Source organism: Drosophila eugracilis, unplaced genomic scaffold, assembly GCF_018153835.1.
Source record: "Drosophila eugracilis isolate 14026-0451.02 unplaced genomic scaffold, ASM1815383v1 contig_2167, whole genome shotgun sequence".
Lineage (NCBI taxonomy): Eukaryota > Metazoa > Arthropoda > Insecta > Diptera > Drosophilidae > Drosophila > Drosophila eugracilis.
Window position 1 is genome coordinate 3,168,301 of NW_024573052.1, and position 22,663 is coordinate 3,190,963.

A 22,663-nucleotide genomic window follows, 5' to 3' on the forward strand; every position below is an offset into this window, starting at 1 on the left:
GGCTTAAACTGGTTAGAATTTCAACTTAACTTAGTAAGTAACTTATCTTAAAAGTTAGTAACAAACTTAATCAATAATAAATATTCTTAAAAATAACTTTCCTGCTCCACCGTTGACCATGAGTGGTGCTGGCTGGGCGGTTTAGACGGACAGTCGCCTCGGGCGTGTAATTAAATCATTTGCTGGCCAAGCCGACCAGTTTCACTTAGCCAAGTTTCTTGGGGGGCGCTAAATTAACTTGTATTTAAAGGCCCAATTAGCCTGACAGAGTTTTGTCACAAAAGTTTCCTTCCAGCCAGCCCCCAAAAAGTGTGTTAAGTAGTCCTTGGCTTCCGGTTAGATCCATTTCCCTGCCAACTCTCAGTTCGAGGCGAAATGTCAAAGCTATTCGAGGTATTCCTGGGCAATCTGTGGACGCAGCGCTTCACCTTTGCCCGCATGGGCCTGGACTTGGTGCCGAAGGCAAAGGGAAGAGTTCTGCGATCCCCGGCTCTCTATGGCATCATGTTCGTGGCCACCGGCTTTGAACTTTGCACCGTCTGCGCTTTTATGGTCCAACATCGCAACCAAATCGTGCTCTGTTCCGAGGCCTTGATGCACGGCTTGCAGATGATCTCCTCGCTGCTGAAGATGGCCATATTCTTGGCCAAATCCCACGACCTGGTGGCCCTCATTCAGCTGATTCAGCAGCCATTTACGGTCGACAGTCTCGGAGACTCCGAATGGAAGTCCCAGAACCGTCGTGGCCAACTCTTGGCTGCCATTTACTTTATGATGTGTGCCGGCACCAGCGTCTCCTTTCTGCTGATGCCTGTGGCTCTGACCATGCTGAAATACCACTCCACGGGAGACTTCGCCCCAGTCAGTTCGTTCCGAGTGGCGTAAGTTGTGGGTGAAGAAGGTGTTTCCTCTAAGGTGTTTCACTGTATCTCCCTATCACAGACTACCGTACGATGTGACCCAACCGCATATCTACGCCTTGGACTGCTGCCTGATGGTCTTCGTGCTGAGCTTCTTCTGCTGCTCCACCACCGGAGTGGACACCCTGTACGGCTGGTGTGCCCTGGGCCTGAGCTCCCAGTACCGTCGCCTTGGCCAGCAGCTGAAATGGATTCAGGAGCACTCCGATCCATCGCGTTCCGACTTGGGCTGGAGTGGCCTGATCGTCGAGCATGCCCGGCTCTTGAGGCTGGTCAGAAGGTTCAATGCCAGCTTCATGGAGATCGCCTTCGTCGAGGTCCTGGTGATCTGCGTGCTCTACTGCTCCGTGATCTGCCAGTATATAATGCCGCATACCGACCAGAACTTCGCCTTCCTCGGCTTCTTCTCAATGGTCGTCACCACCCAGCTGTGCATCTATCTCTTTGGCGCCGAGCAGGTGAGACTCGAGGCCGAGGGATTCTCCAGTCAGCTGTACGAGGTGATTCCCTGGCAAAGCCTATCTCCGCAGCAAAGAAGGTTCCTGCTGTTGCCCCTGCAGCGGGCTCAACGCGACACGGTCCTGGGCGCCTACTTCTTCGAGCTGGGCAGGCCGCTCCTCGTCTGGGTAAGCACTTGGCTAGTCACTAAGCTTGGATTAACCTTCTTTGAGGTTGTTTCTCTCGCAGATTTTTCGCACCGCGGGCTCTTTCACCACTTTACTGAATGCACTTTACGCTAAATACGAGACGCCTTAAGGAAAGACTCTCCTTGACGGCGCCATAAAGGAAACTGTCGTGGTGTGGCTTTGATTTTATTTCGTTTTTATTTAGGTTTAACATTAGATTTAACATTTCTCGTTTATGTACACTCACATAATAAAATTATGCTGAATTAGACAAAAAATAATTACATTAGATACGCATATGCATATAAGAGATATACTATATAGACGCATGTGCAGGTGCAGATGCGGCAGACTACGGGCTAGGTTTAAGAATTAACAAACGATGCGAGACAGAAAGCAGACAGACCAAAAAAACATGGATGCATATTATATGGTAGATCGTATATGGGTTAAGGGATGGGACAATACAGGTGCTTGGGCGGTGGCTCTTCTATCTTGTGGGCGTGGCTTGCATTCATCTCGAAATAAAATAAATAAAACTAACAGGGGGAGGGGAAACGAAAGTGGTAATGGGTGTTTCTGTTCATGGTTTTTCCTTTTTTGTTTTCTGTTTTTCTTTTTTTTAACTTGTTTTTGTTTTTGTTTTTGTTTTTACGCATATAGTACCTTAGCTAGTACCAAGCTTAACTGAGGGCCAGTAAGGGCTCTATGTCTAGGGGATCGGGTAACTTGGGAGCCGCCTTCTTGCGGTACTTCTTCTGCAACTTTGTCTTCGACAACTTCGACTTGCTTTTGGACGAGGCTTTCGGCTGGCTCTTGGTCTTCTCCAGCTCCTTCTCCTTCTCCTTCTCCCTGTCCAGCAGCTCCAGCTGCTCGAATATGTTTTTGGGATGCGGATGAGAGTGCGGCGCAGTGGCATTCTTGGCCGCATACACCACCACGAACTGGGAGAAGGCCGAGTCCGCCGGCGTATTGATGTCAGCAAAGTCCCGGAAATTGGCGAACTGCTCCTCGGGGTAGGTGTACTTCTGCACGAATCCCTCGGAGGGCCGTCCGTGTCCGTTGTTGGCATCTCCGTAGATGTAATCACTGTTGTCTTCCGGGTGATAGGGCATTTCCTCCTCGGGATAGAAGGTTCCTCCTCTCAGCACCCCAAAGTCTCCGCTGCCCAGTATGCTGGCATCGAAATTCCGCTGTTGATTTGCCGGATGTTGTGGCTGCTGCTGCTGCTGTTGTTGCTGTTGAGGGGCCAACAGAGGCAGGGGCAGGGACAGAGACGTGCTCTCCGATACCGGTGGTCCATGTCCGAAGTAGGGTCTGGAGTGGCCCAGGGGCGGGGCCTCGTGGTAGAAGGGCGGATAGAAGTTCTGGGCCGCCTGCGTGTGGGAATCCCCAACTACTTTGGTGTTCGGATTGGCAATGGGTCGGAATTGGTCCTCCTCGTCGGGATTCTGTTGGGCTGCCGTCTGGAATTGCCTGGGCTGGGCCCTGGGCTGAACTCTGGCCTGGATTTGGGGCTGAAGCTGCGTTGTGGGCGGCATGTGGAAGTGCTGTTCATGCGATCTCAGTACGGTGATGGGGGCAAAGTCATTCGGCTCCATCAGCATGTCGCTGTCCTCTTCCGGGAACTCGGCTGAAAGATAACCAAATGAAGAGGAGAAATCAGAAATCAGAAATCAGTCAAAGAAACCCACTCGAGATTTGAGAGTTGAGAGCAGTGCCCGGGTGCTTGATGAGATGAGAGGGAGATGAGATGAGGAGCCCTTGTGCGGTGCTCAGACGTCGAGTGGTGAAATGTGTTGCCGAACATGCGTCTCGAGTGCTGAGTGCTGGGGATCACTCGACAGAGCAGGAAATGCTGCAGAAGATGACATTTCCTCTGGCGAGTGGGGCCACAGAAAGCCAAGCCGAATGACAAGTAGCAAAAACATTGCCTTTTATCTTGGAAGTAAGCCACCGAAGGTTGCTCATGGCAATGACAAATCGTTAATAGTTTTGTCTTGATTATCAACTGGGTAAGGAAAAGCCATTAGCTGGCCATCTTAAATCGAAATTAATATCAATTTTATATTATTATTTTGGAGTAATTAAAGATGAAGCCATTAGGTTTTGGCTTGGCCCGAATTCTGGCACCTTCGCCCCCAAAATGCATGCCAGTGGAGTTGAGCTTTGGCTGGGAGTCTGTTAACGCTGAACCGATGCGAAGTCAATGCGAAGTCGTATGCCAACTCAATTACTCTCTGGCTCTTGGGCTTGGGCTCTTGGCCTCAGTTTCGGCTTCTGAGCCTTGTGCCTTGTGGTTGGCCGGCCAGTCAAATGTCGTATCGATAAAAGTCGATAAAAATGTGACTCGAACTGAGCTGAGCTGAGCCGGGCAGCTGGCACAGATTCTGTGTGTGTGTTCAGTGTTTGCTGTTCTAGGCTTATGCTGCTCTTGGAGCTAACGATCTCCATCTCCTCGATCTCTGCATCGGTATATATAATTCTATATAGTTAAGACCCCACCCTCATCGGCCAAAAGCCTTTCGTACTCGCATGCGATTTTCGTCGTTTCAACACAATTTTTGGCTCTGGCTTGTACTTTTGCTGTTGTTTTCTGTTTTTCTGTTTTATTTTTGCTTATTTTTTTTTGGAATTTTTCAGACTTTTCTCTGCATGCTATATGGTTTGTTTTTGGCCCAACACCCGCTGGTAGTTTGGCTTTTGGTTCCCCTACTGCCGACTCCCAGCTCCCAACTCCCGACTGGCAAGCACCGAACATAATGAGTTTGTTAACTGTAATTGGGTTCCGTCGGCTCTTGGCTGAAAGCGAAAAGCCAGCTCGATTTTCGGCTTTGATAGTGGCTGGCTGCCAGAAATGGGTCAAACACACGCAGATATGTCGTGTGGTAAGTGGAGATTACTTTATTATCCATTTGACGGGGCCTATAAGGCTATATCTATATCAGTATCTCTGTCTATATCCCACGATTTGGCTAATTTACCAAATTGCCGCGACTTGCTGCTGGATAATCGATCACGTACACAGGACACCCACGGCAAAGATAAACCAGCTTCGATTTCGATTTCGATTTCGCTTTTGATTTGTAAATAATCAAACGATATTTGGATGGTTGCGAATATTCACAAATACTTCAAACTTCAAGTGCCTGGCTGGCAATCCAAAGACGAGTAAAGACTTTCTCTTACATATCTCAAGAGACTGCTCTTTAAGCTCCTTGCAAAACCGTTTCCAAACACGAATTAGTTTCCCCCAGAGAACTCTCGACTAACATTAAGAAGCCAATCAATCGGTGATTAAAAATGGGATCAAGTTTAATGAATCAACTTTTCGAGGTGCAAATCTGTTTACGTTCAAGCTCTGTGAATCTGAATTAGCTTGGCCAGTCGAAGGTGACATTGCCCCGGCACTTTGATGGATGAGTTTCGAAATGGAAAACTAAACTAAGCTAGTCGCCAAATACCTTTGCTTTTTACTCCGAAACGAAAGCCAGGCACGAGCTGTGGCAACGTTTTCTTTGCTTAAATTTGGAAATTATGAAAGTGCCAAGGCAAAGGCAGAGGAAAAGTGGAGTAAGCTGGCGAAATCTCAGCCAAGGCACATCAGCAGATCAGCCAGATATAGCCAGATATATATATATATATTTGTATTTGATGACCCTGAGGCGATAAGGAGGCTGCTGCTGCTGCTGATGCAGATGCCTAGGCAGATGTAGATGGCACAATGGGCGTATGCGTTAAATTGAGCGCGTCGTGCCCGCAAAGCAAAAGCCCTCGCCGTGTCTTCAAGTGTACTTAATACCGATATATATCTATAAAGATATATATATATATATGGGCAAGTCTGTGTGCGATCACCATGACATGAGCGTGTCTCTTCAGTCACTTACAGCAAAATTGCACATTGCGATCGTCGTCGGCGTTGCGCGTTTTTCTCCATGGCTCGGCTCTTCTTTAATTTTTCAGTCTCCAGGCCCCCGATTGTATCGGATTGCGACGTGGGCGTCAGCCGTGTAATTAACACATTGTTACCCTGCCTCTGTCTCTGTGTGTGTGTCAGTGTCTGTTGCAATGAGTAATGGGGCAATGGGAAGCGTGTCTAAGTGGGCGTTAAATGGCCGCCTCAATGCGTCCATCACCTTTATCATTATCATCATCGTCATCGTCATCGTCATCGCAATCATCTTTTGGCCAGGCCCACTTGTCGCGCCTCCCCAAAAACCGCCGAAACTCAAAGCCACATCCATAAATTAGCTCTGAGAGTTGGGGTTTCTGCTAAATCAACCAACTAAGACACTAATTCGAGTAACTATAACTCGATCTGATGATTAAACATCCCACAGATAGTCACCCAACATTGCCCAAGCCCCTCGATCACTCATTGCACTCCCCTCCACTCCTTTCCACACCTCTCCTGGTGTTCATTTCATTTCTTATCCATTTTCCAGGCACTCCCCATTTCGCTTGCCTTCCCCCTTGGGGATTTTCCCAAATTTCCATCTCCTGTGGCAACTCATCAGCGCTCGGGTATGCAATTTTCCGGCAGTTTGTTGGCACTTACAGCGGCGCATGCGTGTAAACACGGACCGGGTCGTGGGTTGTGTTTCGTGGTGTACCCCCCTCCACAGCCCACCCCCCGCCAGCTTTTCCTCTGCACCTCATAAATTTTCCAAATCATTCGGCACTTTCACAACAGGTTGGCTGGAATGGCTTTCACGAATGGATTACAGCGGTGGAGGGGTTACTGGCTGACTGGATACTAATCCAGTCTGGGACTTTTCAATCCGACCCTTTGGATGTCAATGTCGGTCGCCTGGGCAACTTTCCATTCTACCAAGCCCCCTCCTTGATCCCCCTCTTATGGAACCATAGAGGAACCTTTGACATTCAGCGAGCAATCTGCAAGTTGAGGGTGTTGGATTTTCGAATTGACAGTCGTGTCGTGTCGGTTATTTATGAGGCCGTTCCAGCAGCTTGCATACATAACTAAATGTTAGCAATTAGCCGCTTTTTATGTTACATTTTAATGACAGTTTCGTCCCTCCCACTGCCCCTTTATCTTTATTTCTATTACTGTTTTTCTTTGCCTTTTCTAGCTCCCCACCTTCGGTTCGTGTTTTCCGCATTGAGGCGAGGCAACCTTGAGGCCGCGCTGCAGGCCAGCCACTTCATTGGTCTTCATTTGCAATTCGATTGCACTTGACTTGGCCGAAAAGAATCTGGCCAGCTTCGGTGTGATGCTGGCTGCTGATGATGATGACTCAGCTTCGTTTTCGAAGTTTTTCCAACGTCTCAAGCTTAGCCGGCCGGCCGATGCAAGCGGTCAATGTCAGTTGTTATTGGGATGGAAATGGCTGGGAAGGCAGAGAGGGGAACCGCAGCGGGGAGAGCTACCAAATCGTAGAACTTGGCTGAGAGATATCCACACACTCGGACGAGTCGGCGAGAATCGCATTTCAAGACTAACCACTTGGCCAGCACTTGCTGCCCGTTAATTGTCAGTACACGGATCGAAAAGACTGACAAATTGTTCAGATATATCTATATCCATATATCTATACTTAATGGGTATTTAAAACGAACGATAATTATCTTCTGTTCTTCAACGGACTCTTCACAGTTTTTATGGGAATTCTCAAAGTTATGGCTAAATTTTTGGCCTGTGTAGTGGTGGTGGCGGCAAAAGATGCTTACACACGACCAGCACGGCGTATGCGCGATGCTATAAATTATCACTGATGGAGTGGGTGCGCGATCATTATGTTAGAATAAATGGTTTCTATGCCATGGTCTGGGACAGCTGGGCAGTGCCTGGCGAGGCAGTGACACCGAGACACCGAGTAACAACCAAATTAATGAAAAACTTCACAGCAACAACAACCACAGGAGGAACAACAACAACAACATAACAACAGCTAAGAAAACAAACAACAAACAGACAAGTAAACTTGACTGCCATTTACGATGTTTGTGGTTGCCGTTGCTGTTGCTGTTGCTGTTGCCGTTGCTGGGGCATAATTAAATTTGCATTTTTCTCATCGCCTTTTGTTGGCTGAGAAAATCCAGCGGTCGAGGTTGCCACAAAAACTGATTTAAGTAAGGGGCACGCCCTATAGTTAGCCATAACTCATCAGAGATAGATCTACCCTTAGCGAGAGGGTGCACTTCTCACCTTTCATCTTCAATCATGAAGAGCCATCCATCATTTTCCGAACTGGGAGTGCCTTGACAACGCCCAGCGCTAGAATGCCGCTTCCCCCGGTCTTCTCCAGCTTCCGCATTGGCCAGGCATTAACTAGAGCTGCGGGTCAGCGGATGGATGGCCATACCCAACCCCAATCTGGGCAGGAATATTAATAATGATGGCCGGGCCTGCTCGCTGCAGACTTGAACTTTAAAGGCCAAAGCAAGCGGATGACATTTAACTTGACCAATAAAGGCAGAAGAATTCTTCTGCAGCGCCAAATGTCAGGCAGCCGAAAATATAAAAAAAAAAAAAAAAACAAATCGAATTGAAACCAAAATAAAAAATTTGAAACAAAAGACTCGAAACACGAACGCGGGCAGCCACAAGGACAGACTTCTGGTGGGGTTGGGAAGGGGAAGGGGGGTGGCGATGGGGTGTGGGAGTGGCTCAATTATGCCGAGCACACCACGAACCCCTCATTCCGCATGCAGATGGCAATTTTCCATTTTCGATTTTCGATTCCGTTCGCTGCCAGCAAATGACATAGAATTAAAGTCTTCGCCGATCGCTTAGAATGCCTTTGTTTCGATTTTAGTTTCAGTTTTGACTTTGTTTGGCTTTCAGTTTAGGTTTCAGTTTAAGTTTAGGTTTCAGTTTGGAAAAGCCCGACAATTATGGCAGAGAAGAGCAGCAATTTGGCCGGGTGATAAATGAGTCTGCTCCGATTCGAATAACGTGCTCTAACTTTAGCATTGGAGCTAATTTCTACACACACCGCACACGTCGCTCGGCAATTAGCCATCTTTTAGCCATGAGCCAGCCAGCCACAGCCAAGTCAATTTCGTTTCGCTCTCGGTTTCAGTTTCAGTTTCAGTTTCAGTCTCAGCTTCAATTTCAGTTTCAATTTCAGCTTAAGCTTCGGTTTCTTATTTTTGAGCCTGAGTTACAGTTTCGTGCCTGGCATGCCAACATGATCGGCATAAGCTTTCAGCTATGCATAAACAGTCCGCCTTGCGTACACCGAGAGAGATCAGCTGGGGACTAGTTATCTAAATTTTAGTTAGTTTTAGTTTTTACCTTCCTATATATTCAACTTTTCCCTGGGAAAAACTAGCTTAAAAGTAGGAATCTGGTCAAAGTTTCCTCTCTAATACCCCATAGCCTCCCCATTTCTCTCCGTGTACTTGCAGGTACATTCCCGCTCCAACAGCCCGTATAAATCTTCCACTCAACGGTGTGCATTGTCTCTGATTTATGGGCCTGCCGAGTGGCTGTCTTATAAATAGCATCCATAAAGTGTCGTCCCCCCGCCCTAAACTGTCTCCGGCTACTGCTTTTATTTATGACAACTTCACCGTGCACCGCCTGAACTTTAATTGAGTTGCCTTTGCCTGGCTATCTTACCACCTCCCCCTCGTCGCCACCTCCCTAACACCAACTGTGATAAATCAAAGTTAGTCACAACACGATTTTTCCCTCATCCGGGAAATGTAACATATCATGAGATGTAAACACAGCCAGCGAGATCTTTCCCTCACAGCTCAGCCAGCGACCAAGGCCGCTGTTTCTGCAACTGGAAAGCTAATCCCAAGCTAAGCTCAGTTTTAGGTTTCAGCCTTCTTCTGGGTTTCTTTGAAAGGGCCGGGCCAGGCATCCTCCGAGGCTCTGTTTTTAATTAATTTCACGTGTCCGAGCCATAATTGGTTTGTAAATGTAATTACATTCTACAGTCCAAGGGTCCAAGGTAAGCCCAAGAGCTGAACTTAGTTCCAGTAACCATTCTTGACTTTAGTTCCAGTCTCCGTGTTTTCATTAAGTGTTATCATTAAGTCTGCGTTATTTTGACCCCGGCATTGTCATTGAAGTGATTCATTAAGCTGCAGTTTTACGCCACAGCCAGAGCTCAACCGAGTTTCGCTTGTAATTAGAGCCCGTCCGTCCGTCCGTCCGTCTGCTTCTTTCCCCGCCACCCGGGGGCCATATTTCCGGCTAACATCAGGGCTATTGTCTGGGTTAATGGCTTACAATGCGTTAAGTGTTGTAATGCCCGCGGCTGGGAACATGGGAAGTGCCCGTGGAAGTGCCACCTGTTCTACCTCGGCTGACCCCAATCTCCGTTCGCAGCACTGGAGGCATCTGCATCTGCGAGGCTTGGGCTGACATTGGCCGCCCGATCGATCGACTAACTGAACATGACATTTTCCAATAAACAACAATTACTTAATGCCTGACCTTAGGTCGCTGTGGAAATGCCATAAATTATTAGCAGAGCAGAGCGGAGCAGAGTCGAACGATCTCCGTTTGGCGCTCCTCGATGAGCTTCAATGTCAAAACCAAGCCAAGAACAACAATGCCAGCCAGCAAAAGCCAGCCAGCCAGCATATATCCACGTTTCCAAAAGCCTTAAATGTCAAACATTTGGCTCGTGAATTCTCGGCCAGCATCTGGAAATAGAAATGATTTGTTGTGCCTTTTCACGAACATCACAAATGCCATCGAACATCGAAACGTAACTGAAACGCAGCACAGCACACGGCCACGACAGGCACATTAGCTGCTCGATCTGGTCTGATAGATAAATCATATTTGTTTGCCTTCTCTGAGGGGGTACTTAGGCTTGGAAGGGCAATCATAGAGATGGGCGGGCTATGAATGGGTTCTCAAGAGAGCAGACTAAGGATGAGCCAGGAGAATGTCTTGAAACCTCCATTCAGGGTCACTGCAGTCATGATGATCTCCAGGAAGTGTGGCCGTAGTTCTCAGCCATTTGCTAATCCCCAAGAGATTACAGGGTATGCCATGCATGCGCTTGCCAAGCACTTGATCTCCATTATGTGTATTCGTTACTGTTATTAATCTAATGAAACTGCCAGTTAGTCACTCACTCAGCGAGTTGGCGGTGCAGCAGCAGCAGCAGCAGCAGCAGCAGCAACCACTGCCTGCCTGGCCAAGCGCAGTTGCAGTGGTTTCTTGGCGTTGTAGTCGCACTCGCACTCGCAGTCATAGTCAGCCGCAATAATAGCATTTAAATGGCTCTTTTAAATATTATTTATGACTCCGCTAACTGTTGCATGGCATAAATATGTGTGTGACCCTCAGGGTCTCTTCCACAGACACAGACACAGTCATAGTTGGCTTATTTGTAAGTCATGTTGGATCACAGCTCTTTGGCAACTCTACCATACACCGGAAAACTCAAAGCTCAAACTAATTTAGCTCACTAATAAGTGGAAAATATTGTTAGCCTCATTTACTTTCGGTGTATGGCTGGCAAATCACTGAATCGCAATCATTCTCGCCAGAACACTTTTCCCATCGCCGGGTCTCATTAGAGTCTTTGTCTTTGGTACACCCGCTAAGCCAACAGTCTTCCTATCCCAATCAGAGCCTCGTGATCACATCAACGAGCGAAGAATGAAGAATGAAGAATTTGTAGAAATAATTATATATAATGCTGACTGGCCAAGGACGGGCTAGTTAGTTGCGTTTTGTTTCTGAGGTTTTTCGCATTTTCCATATTTTGTTCTACTGCCTGGCTGCCTGGCTGACTTATTGACTAACTGACTGACTGACTAACTGACTGACTGACTGACTAACTGAATGACTGACTCTGCATGGCTCACTGATCATTGTGCAGTGGCTGAGCGCTTCGCTGGGCATCGTATCTCATAGGTGCCCAGGCATTGCTCACAGACGGCGGCGTATCTATTCTCGTACTGCAACTGCAACTGCAAGCTCAGAGCCCCACCATTCAGGTACTTCTCGGGCTTGTGCAATGCCCCGAACTGCGCCTTCGAGTGGGTGTTTTCAGTCAGACTTTGACTTCGACTCCGAAGTGCAAGAAGTTAAAGAAACCTGCTGGGCGTGTCAGTAACTTGGCTTAAGAACTACATCGATATCCCTCGATTGCTTGGGCCTACACTGTACTTAAGAGAGAGTAGGACTTAGTATTAGAAACTAATACCTTTTGGACTATAAAAACAGAGCAAATAGTGAGATCTACGCACGTGCTTTCCCATTCCCAAACAGAAAAAAAAACATTGAGAGGCATAAATTAAAATCAAAACCTAATCAAAAAGCCATCACAATAAATTCAAAACAATTCCAATCAGACTGTGCAAAATCCTGTCCCGGAATGATTAACGATGCGGCTTTCGGATTCGATTTGATTTCTGCCAAAACTTTGATTGGCCGCGCGAGAGTGCCCCGCCAGACGGGGGCGACGGCGACCCTTTCAAAATATTTACAGACAAGGGCGCACGCGTCGCTCGTCGCGCCCTCAGAGACTTGGCAATTTTTGACGGTCAAAATCGAATCGAATCAAAATGTAATGCCTTCGTAGCTGTATCTACTTTATTTGGCTTATTGTGTGGCTGAATGGTTAATTAGGTTGCAATTGCACACTTGGCGTATGCGTGATATATCCATATCCATATCCATATCCATGATATATATCTCATTCGCCCCGGTGGACAGTGAGCATTTGGGCATTGGGCATTGAGCGGCAGACATTGGGAGCAGACTGAACACTGAGCACTGAGCACTGAGTCAGCATAACGCGGCAAACACGTTTCCAGGCCAAAAGCCCAAAACTGGCAGCACTTTGGCCTGGAACCAGAGACCATGGCACGTACATCGGACAGCGGACAGTTTGTTTTTTCTCTGTTCCAATGTGCAGCAACGCTTTTCGCGCAATTCGTTTTGTTTTTATCATTTTGGCCAACAAGGTGAAGGTTAGCTAGGGGACAGCTTGAACAGCTTCCCAAAGCGAAGATGGAAAGAAAGCAGCAAGGAAAATGGATTCTTAGAGAGATAAAAGATAAACCTCATATGGAAATCTCTTTGCAACTCCCAAATAATGATCTCTGATCGTTGAACAGCTTAACAGTTTGAAAGTTCAAACGCTCCTCGATCACGTTGATTACCAAACCGCCTTTCCGCAGTGATAACCCCCATTTAATAATGATGTATTTGGGCTCTTTTGAAACATTGTAATCAGAGTGGAGAGCTCTCGATGCCACCGCGTCGTCGTCGTCGTCGTTGGGGAAACATTAAAACAACACTCGGGCCATCGAGTGGCGGACCCAAAATCCTCCCTCCCAGTAACTCCCAGATCCAATTTGATGGCTCAAAGCCAACAGCTGGCGGCCGGAGCAAAGCAAACAACACGCCGATGATGGTTGTTTACCCAAAACGGTTGGCTCATCCCCAGTCCCAGTCCCAGTCCCAATCCCAATTCCAATCCTCAAAATACCAAACTTCGATCCCCCGAAAACCCAATCGAAGATCAAACTTTTCGGCAGCTGCGAAACTGATGGCTGATTGATTTTCTGTCGAGTCTTTGGAATGGGGGGAGGCGCGATGGGATCATTACAACACTCCCCACAAACTGATCATTATGTTCATAACGCAATTTGCATTCACCTCTCCAAAGGCTGCGTTTTGTTTTTGTTTGTTTTTGGTTTTGGCTTTGGCTTTGGCTTTCGGGAAATGGAAATGGAACTTTGCCGTGATTTGATTGATTGCAATGGCCAGCGGTGCGTGTCGAAAATGGCCAAAATGCTCAAAACGATGCTCAAAATAATGTCCAATGGGCATGGGTATGGGCATGGGCCAACGCACCGAGCAATTACGTTAGACGTTCGTTTATTCCATGTTAGTCGTCATTCGTTATTCGTTTTTCGTTCATTTCCCCGCGAAAGCCAAAGAAGACATCATTAAGTTCGTATTAGCCGATTGCCACACCATTTTGTTCGACAAATTGCACATAAACTAAGCTCGGGCTTACAGCTTGTAACTGCAAAATCACAGACACAGTCACAGTCCCAGTCGACACAGAGAGCCAGCGCTGTGGCCCACAAAAGGCAATTAATCAGCCCGGAGGAAGTGCCTCGAAATGGAAAGTATCTGTGATACGAAATGGAAATACTCTTGAAGGTGGCTAGTAGCTACCAAGAAGCGTTAGCCAAAGAGTAGGCTGAAAGGAAGGTTTCTTTTCTGCTTAAGAATCTCGAACTTCTTCTGATCTTAAACTTTAATGCCAAGACGAACCCTGTAAGCAGAAAGCCCTTCGGAAGTGTATCTGTTCCTGGGCTTTCTATTGAAAACTCCATTAAAACCTTCGATGTTGCGAATAAAATCGATTCGATCGAACAGAAATATGCAAAACAAAAGCCGATCAAACGCGATTTCAAATGTGCCGCATTTAGCGGCTGGCTGTGTTGATTTTGATTAATTTGCGCCGCCACTTTCGCCCAATGTAGAGCAAAAAAAAAAAAGTTATTAATGAGCCGGGCTAATTATGCACCCACCACCTCTCATTAGACCTGCGGGTGGTTGGTTATGTAAGCGAATCATCAGGCTGGCTATCGATTTAGCCCGATTTGCATAACTCTCGATGATCTACGATCGACTCAAATCGGAGCTCGAAGTCGCTACCGTTTGCCGGTGTCATTTGTCATTTGTTTTCCCAATTGATTGATTTTGGCGGCATTTCTTTGGGCCTTTTGTGTTTACATTTTGCCACTTTACCATTTTGCCACCGACTTTGATTTCGATTGCGATTACGATTGCGATTGAGATTGCGATAGCATTGCCCAATAACGAAACGAAACGCAAACACAGTGCCCCCAAAATATGTGTAATTACACTCTCCGCCTGACGACGACGGTTCCCATTCCCATTCAGCCAGTTCGCCGAATTTAAAGGTTAAGACTCAGCATTTAAGTTTAACAGCCGCTAAGCACAAAGCCCGGCCGAAACAAAGACAACAAACGGCATCGAAACTAAAGCTAAACGAATTGCGGGCTTTGTTCCGATTTTTGTGTACTTTGGTCAAAGTTCAAGATGTTAATTGCTGGCGAAGAAACGCCTTCACGGCAATGGGGCAGGGCAGGAGAGAAAATCCCCCAAAATTAAAGCGAAAAATCGATCAAGAAAACCGCAACCCAAACGGGGAGTCCCCTGCTAGATCAAACTGTCTAAAAAGCAAAGCAAATGCATATTCAACATGCAAAAGGTCATTTGATTGTGTTTCCCTTCTGGTTATCAATCAGGTAAATTGAGTATCAAAAGTAATCTCAGGTTAAGTTTCCTCATTAAGAATCTCTTTCCTTGATTCTTCTGGTAAAAATTGTAGTTTTTATATTCTCAATTAAGAATAGTAATCAAGTTTGATGATCTGATTAACACAGAAGTGCAGGAACACCCCATTTCCTTTTGCCAACACATTTTCCCACAGCAATCAGCTTGCCACATTTTCCTCTTAAAAAGCACCTCAATCAATTTTCCCATTTCGATTGATCATATTGGCCCCCTCCTTCATTCAATCTTCTGTCAACCGCAAAAAACCAGCACGAAAAACGCCCACCACAACGCCCACAGGCTGCTTGAAGAAAAAAACATGAACCGAAAACCAAAGTTGGTAGCAAAATCCGGTGGCAGCAGAAGCCAGCAACAGGAGAGGATGAAGACACAAAGTCAGGGAGTCGACGTGACCACATCTCCCGATTTCAGTCCTCCTCCTCCGCGTCGATCGTTGATCGAAGTGAATTTTGCAAATAATAAATCGAATTTTGTACTCATGTCATGACTACACAGCGAGAAATGGGGACTCCTTGAATCTCTGTCCTACTCCCAAAACACGCAAAATTATGTTCCCCTAAAAAGTCAGTATTTCGTCCATAACTTAGCCAATAATGGTCAGAACATTGAAGTTTATATCTCGCTGAGTTTGTTTTTTAATTCCTAAGATTGCCGTATTTACAGTTTGAAATGTCAAATTTTTGGCAATGTTTTGAAAATTTGAATGATGTTGCCCCTTATCGAGAATGCGAGATTCCGTTTAACCCGATTTACCCCTCAATATGTCAGTTTTATTCTCATAACTCAGCCAATAATGGTCCGAATTCGGAATGTCATACATCCATAAATTTGTTATCAAAATTCCATCAAAACTGTATCCCCACCTTGAAAAGTTCAATTTTGCATGTTTTTCTGAAATTTTGATGATGTTACCCCTTATCGGGAATGCGAGTTTCGGTTTCTCCCTTTTTCTCTCCCAAAAGATCAGTATTTTGCTCATATCTTGGCCAATAAGGTCCGATTATGGAAAGTAATACCTCGTTAAGCTCGTAATTTAATTTCCAACAAAACTGTGTCCCCACCTTGAAAAGTACAAATTTAGCCATTTTTCATAAATTTTGACGATGTTACCCCTTATCGAAAATGCGAAATTTGGCCGAAAAACGATTTTCTCAAAATCGAAAATCGAGTGATAGGGGTGGTAAGTGGTGGTCGTTAGCAGCACAAAACAGTCGTTCTTTCGGCTGTGCGTCTTATTTTGACCGAGTTAGAGCTAAAAAACCGAAATGAATATTGCAAATTTGTGCTTAAAATCGATTTCCCGATATTTCAGCCCTTAAAACAGAGCTCGCACCAAAAAATCAGAACAATAATGATAAAAGCCAGTATAAGGATGTTAAGTTTCGGTAGTTATCTGCATAAAACAGTCATTGTTTTAGCCGTGCGTCTTGTTTTGACAAAGTTAGAGCTAAGAAACGGCAACCAAACAGGGATATCTGCTGCCAAAAGACGTTTACTTGATTTTTGGCGCAATAAAATCAGTTTTTTAGCCATAGCTTAGCCAAAAATGGTCCAAATCTGGAATGTAATACCTCGTACGGCTCGTAATTTGATTGCTTTGACTCCCAATTGATTTGCATTCAAATCTGGGAAACTTAATTTTTTGACATTTTTTGAAAATTTTAATGATGGTACCCCTTATCGAAAATGCAAAATTTGCCCAAAATTAAATTTCCCAAATCAGTCAAACCAATGATGAGGAAAGTTAGTTTTGGTCGAAAGCTGCTCAAAACTGTCTTCATTTTAGCTCTAAGCCTTCAATTGACCAAGTTATAGCTATAAATCCGACAAAAACTCTGATAATATTCTGTCGAAATGCATAATCCGGATTTTTGGCCCAAAATAAGAAGAATTCTTCTTATAACAAAGCCAATAATTGTCGGATTGTAGAATGTCATACACCGATGAACTCGTAATTAAAATTCCAATCGAACTGTGTCCCCACCTCAAAATGTCAAATTTTTGTTGATTTTCTCAAATTTTGATGATGTTACCCCTTACAGAAAATGTGAAAATCGGTTTATCTCATTTCTCTCCTCAAGACACATTATTATTCCCATAACTCAGGCAATAATGGGCCAAATATGGAATGTAATATCTCGTTGAGCTCGTAATTTGATTTCCATCAAAACTGTGTCCCCACCTTGAAACGTAAATACCTTTCAATTTTTTGCAAATTTTGATGATGTTACCCCTTACAAACCCCTTAAAATTGTTAAAAATTTAAATCCACAAAATCATCAATCGAATGATGAGGAAAGTTTATTTAGGTCGTTAGCTGCTCAAAACAGTCTTTACTTTAGCTCTGAGCCTTGTTTTGGCTAAGTTATAGGCATAAATCCGATGAAATTAGTGCCATTTTCTGTCGAAACTCAAAATCCTGATTTTAGCTCAAAAGTAATCAGAATTCTTTTCATGACAAAGCCAATAATTGTCGGAATATGGAATGTCATACATTGTTGAATTCGTTATTAAATTTCCCTTCGAACTGTGTTCACACCTCAAAAAGTAAATTTTAATCCATTTTTCGCCAATTTAGACCCCTTAAAAAAAATGCAAAATTTTACTAAAATTTGATTTTTCGAAAATCACCCCAAAAATGATACAGAAAGTTTGTTTAGCTTTTAAGCTGCACAAAACATTCGTTCTTTAGGCTGTTATAGGTAAAAAAAAAGCTCAAAAATATATTCAAAATACTCGAAATCTGCCTTCCTTAACACTCCCTCTTAACACTTGAAATGGTATCAGACTGCGAGTGGCAGCCACGCATGAAAGGAAGAACTAATTTTGGTCAAAAACCATCCAAAACTTGGTGGGTTGTACAAGCGAAATAGTAGTAGACGGACATGAATTCGGCCATAAATAAATATGAGTAAATATGTAAAAAAAAAAAACGAAGTTGCATGCCGCAATGGCTTTTTTGCTACACCTGGCCATTACGTTATGGCCAAGATTTGTTTGTTTGCTTCAACTCATTTTGGGTTTTAATTTTTGAACATGTACTTTTGTGTTTTTTTTTCGTATTTTTCGTATTTTTCATATTTCGAGGGGCCTTTTCACCCATTATTTGGCGTACTTATTATTTGTATTATGCGAGCTGCGCTCATTAAATTTCATTCATTGTGCAAATGAATGGCAATTGTTGTTCGCCCCGGTTGCATTTTACCGCCTCGTTTCCTCGGATCGGATCATTATACGGTTCGGTTCGGCTATAAGACGGGCTGGCTGGCTAAGATCTGTGGCCCAAATTGGGGGCGTCATCATCAGTGGGCCGATTGTTCAGATATCTCTTTGACAAGCCATATAGCATATACTCAACTCAGGGCCTGGGAAATTGTCACAAGGTAGCTGCTGCGGTCGTGATGCAATCTGTGGTTTCTGACTTTGGCCCAATGAGTTGCTAAATATTGAGACACATCTCCACCTTAAAGATATTGTTATCTCAAGAAGATATATACATATATATATAGCTGGGTAAATGAAAGGCAATCCCAACAGATCAAAACAGCATTCAAATATTTTGAGTCCCTTTCATTGCTACTTCTTTGGCATTGTCTTTGTGGCCAGGAAAATGTCACTGGGAAATGTCTTTGGTTTCGTGAAGAGGGAAAGAGTGCATGGTAATTGGTAAATGGTACAGGCTGCATTGACATAATGACACAGAGATACAGAGAGAGAGAGAGAGAGAGATAGAGACAGAGAGGGACAGCTTGGTAGTTGGGAAAAGGCAGATGAACGACGCGACCAAATGGAGTTGTCTTGCCATGTAACAAAGGAAAATTAACCCAGCATACGGAAGCAAGTGGAAAATGCGGTCTGTGGGTCTCTTGTCCCCTTTTACCCTACTCTCTTACCCCCTTCCCCACCACCCTTTCCCCTTTTTTCGATCTTCAATCTCCAGTCCACGGGGAGATTCAACTCTTCCAGTAATTGCCGAAGATGTCGTAAGAGCGGCGAGAAATGTCTGGGAAAATGTCTTTTGCATTGTTTTCTTTTTCTTTTTTTTTTGGAACTGGTGGCTTGATCCCCCCTCTCAGTTTCAGCCCCCCTCTCTCTGCCTTTTTCATGTTCGTTTCTGCTGATTAATTTGTTTGGCTTTCTTTTCGCCTTTTGTTAGACGGCTTACTCAACACCCAACGCTCTGCCACCGACAAATTAGCAACTCCAGCTGAGATTTTTCACCTTTTAATTGATATTTTGTAAGCGCAGCGCAAAGAGCCACATCTGCTGATAGAATTAACCTGCAGCTTGGCTTTCTTAGGGATAGAAACTGGCCCCCATGTCTAGCTCCATACACTCTTTAACAGAGCAAGAGCTAGAGCCAGAGCAAGAGCAAAACAAAGGCTGGCAAAGTGAAAGCGCTGCTGCCACAAATCAAAGCCATCAGCAGCTGCTCAACTTGATCCCCAGCCCGAGAGTCTTGGCCATTGGCCGCCGGTTGATGACTTCGAGCCCCATAATTCTCAGTTTCAGTTTCAGTTTCAGTTTGAGTTTCAGTTTGAGTTTTAGCTTTAGTTTCACTTTCACAGCTAGCTAATTAAGTCACAGATACACACAGCCTTTAACTTACCCATTTTGTGATGGATGGCTTCCTGATCCGGTGGCTTGGCCATGGTTACAGACGCCATGGAGATGATGGCCAGCCAGCTGCAGATCACTAAGTGACTCAGTGCTAATCCTCCTCCACCTCCTCCTCCTCTGCTGATTTGGTTTTGGTTGGTTTTCCTCCCCTCCTTTCCTTTCAGTCTGCTACTCCTGCAGATTTGGCTGCTAATTCTGAAGGCTGCCATCTTTTCTATGTGTGTGTTTGCCTTGATCGTTCGGTAGAATTCGGATTATTCAAAGAGAAACTTCACTTGCTTCAGCCCCAAGTCACTAACTAACTAACAATGGTTGCTCGTATTAAGTTAATCAAAGAGCCGCCTGAACAACAACAACAACAACTAGCTGCCGAAAGGCCACAGCAACTGCAAAGTGAAATTTCACTTTCGGGCATTCAAGTGGATTTGGCTGGGATCAGGCTCAAAAGCTGGCTGCCTTTCCGTCGTCCAAGAGCAAAACTGGCCACTATGGCGATGCATAGATACAATCGCACTCACACAGAGACAGGCTGCGGGGTCACGCACTCCAGCTTGCTGACAGAGAGATACTCTATCGAAGACTATCGAGATGGATGCAGAAATGCACAGAAAGAAGAGTTTTCGTTGAGTTAAAGTTATTGCTGGGTAAAACTAAGAAAGTTGATGGAAATTGATGAGATTTCCAGAAGAGTAAACTACAGTAATGCCCAGCTATGAAGAGCAAGCCAGCTTCGATTCAACCCAACTTGGGGGTATTGTGTGTGCTGTTTGTGTTGCAGTTGCAGCCGCCGCTGCTGCCTGGTGTTATTGTTGTTGTTATGGCTGTCATCTTATCGGCTTCGCATAAAAGTCATAAAAATAAAATTTATTTTGTTAGGTAGCAGCGACGGCAGCAACAAGTTAACTTGCAGCGGCGGCAGCTGCCTTTGCCTGCCTGCCTGCCTGCCTGCCTGCCTGCCTGCCACATGCAACGCAAAACAAAAACACAACAAAAAACTTCAAAAAAAAAAAAAAAAGAAACACTTTCGCAACAATTTTATTTGGCCAGCTTAGCTTGTTGGCCAAAAGTTGTTGTTTTCATTAATATTATTGTAATCGCTCTTGTTGTTGTTGTTGTTGTTGTTGTTATGCAGGAAACTATTAGCGCGGAACCGCAATACACACACACACACACACACACACACACTCAGAGGCAGTTATAATCCAAATAGCAAAATGATTTCTTTCGATTATTCGTAATTAATTTGCATTTCGTTAGAGTTTCGAGTGGTAATTACTTCGAGCACTTTTTCTAAATGCGGAAATGGGCACTTCAACAAAAAACAAAAAACAAAAAACGTAAAAACGTAAAAAAAAACCAAGTTAAGCTTTTCATGAAAATGGAAACGGAGGCGTAGCAGCAGCCCAGGATTTAAGTTCGCTGTTTTTGTAGGTGTGAATGGCTGAAAGGCTGTTTGGCTTTATGGCTTTATAGTTGTTAAGTTTAATGGTAATCAAGCCAGCCAGCACACTTCCTAAATAATGGCAAACACACACACACATCCGAACACACACACTCGATTGGGGGGCTTACAGGGGTTAAGAGCGGTGTGTGAAAAAAAAACGCACTTCGGCGGTTGGTTGGCGGTTTAAATCGCGCTGGCGGCTAAAAACGCGACGTATGCCAAGCGGTCGCTGCGAACGCCATCAACGATCTGAGCGGCGCGCCTGCGCAGTCGTTAACTTTTAAGCCAGCGCATTACAAGCGGCCCAAACCGAAGGCAGAGACAGAGACAGAGAGAGAGAGAGAGAGAGAAAGAGAGCGGGCAGCGAGTAAGAGAGGCTGATGGATATCAAGAGAGCTGGATCAGCTGTTGGGCTGCTTTTTTCGTTGTTGTTTGGGTTTTCTTTTTGTTTTTGTCGTTTGTTTAGCTGCGTGCCCCATAAACCGGTAAATGTTGTACAACTGTTTTGGCTGCCGCTCGCGGCTACCGCTTCCCAAAGCCTGCCGCCTCCGAGGGGTCAGCACGTGAGGCGGCAGCTTCCAGGAGAAACCTTGCTGGGTAAGGACAGATGCAAGATTCCCAGCAACTTTGCCACTTCTTGACTTGGCCAAAAGACAGATATTAGATATATTTCTAAAGAGTCATCATATTGCTTAAACATTTTGAAAATATAAACTTTTCAGGCTTTGATTTTGGCAAGGAAAGACGCCCTTTCACAAGCCAGCCAACAGGCTATCAAAAATTTCCCAAAACATTTCAAAAATATGCCCCCAGGAAGTTGTAATTTCAAAATCCCTTAACATGGCCATTAATTCCAAGCTCGAGCCTTTCTCCCAACGCAGATCAATCTTCAAAGCCCTAAGCCCCAACAGGCCCTAACCGTGATTAGTCTTGACATTTGCGTTAAAACCAAAACACGCAATTCGCGTTAGAAAAGCAAACATGCCGAAAGGGACAAGTTAACAGGCCTGCGAAACTTTTGCATAAGATAATGCTCGAACATCGCTCAAAATCGATGGCCATAACGAGATGGAGTTGGCTAATTAATGGATCGACGGCCAGATGTGCCAGCCCAATGGGTTTTATCGACGATTATCTCGCCGCTTGCCGCTTGCTCTGAGGCCGCGAAGTTGTGTTTTCCGACGCGTTAAGTTTTCACGCTGATTACACGCTCCATATTCGACAGCCCATTGCCATGTCGGACTTGGACTAGTTTCAAGACGCTTGAAAGTCTTCGGTTTCTTGACTACAAAGTAGGGTTCCCTTATGAAAAGAAGGTTACCCAAGTTAGAGTACAGTACTTCCTGCCGGATCATGACTTTCCCTTTGCCAGCACTCTGGCTTGTTTTCATACGTGGGCGACGACGGGCGGGCTGGCTGCATCATGTATCTTTTGGGGTACTTACTTGGCCAACGACAAGGCGACATCTCTTCCGCCAAGGCGCCGTAATCTCACAGTTTTGGAGCTCAGCTTTTAGCGCTAATAGTAAGGCATTTTCATTTTTTGTTTTTCCTTTTCGGATTGAGATTGAGATTGAGGCTGAGATTGAGGGGGGGGCCACCAGGGCGTGCCTCAGAAATCAGGCTTAAAAAGCAATTACGCACTCTTCGCAGTTGTCGCCGATGTCGATGTCTGAGTTTGAGCCTGGATTTCGAGACGGAGTCGATCTGCAGCCTCGACTTCCTGCTCCAGGCGCGGCAAATGCATTTCCCTCATCTCTCC

The 22,663-nt window shown here is 45.2% G+C and overlaps 2 protein-coding genes across 3 annotated transcripts; one reads left to right on the forward strand and one right to left on the reverse strand.

Moving 5' to 3' along the window:
- The first annotated feature begins 375 nt into the window (after nucleotides 1-375).
- Nucleotides 376-1,676, forward strand: LOC108105409 (odorant receptor 1a). Its single transcript, XM_017211956.1, has 3 exons — nucleotides 376-881; nucleotides 943-1,546; nucleotides 1,608-1,676. Exons 1-3 carry the CDS (start codon nucleotides 376-378, stop codon nucleotides 1,674-1,676), a joined length of 1,179 nt encoding a protein of 392 aa, XP_017067445.1.
- Nucleotides 1,677-1,736: 60 nt separating this feature from the next.
- LOC108105525 lies at nucleotides 1,737-21,158 on the reverse strand. Of its 2 annotated transcripts, none has more exons than XM_017212154.2 (3): nucleotides 21,030-21,158; nucleotides 19,447-19,687; nucleotides 1,737-3,179 (listed from the first exon to the last, which is right to left on the reverse strand). In XM_017212154.2, the coding sequence occupies exons 2-3, from the start codon at nucleotides 19,664-19,666 to the stop codon at nucleotides 2,230-2,232; spliced, it is 1,170 nt and encodes a 389-aa protein (XP_017067643.1). In that variant the 5' UTR covers nucleotides 19,667-19,687; nucleotides 21,030-21,158; the 3' UTR covers nucleotides 1,737-2,229. The 2 variants fall into 2 exon arrangements, with proteins under 2 accessions (XP_017067643.1, XP_017067642.1); XM_017212153.2 differs by having other exon boundaries at nucleotides 21,065-21,148.
- Nucleotides 21,159-22,663: the final 1,505 nt, after the last annotated feature.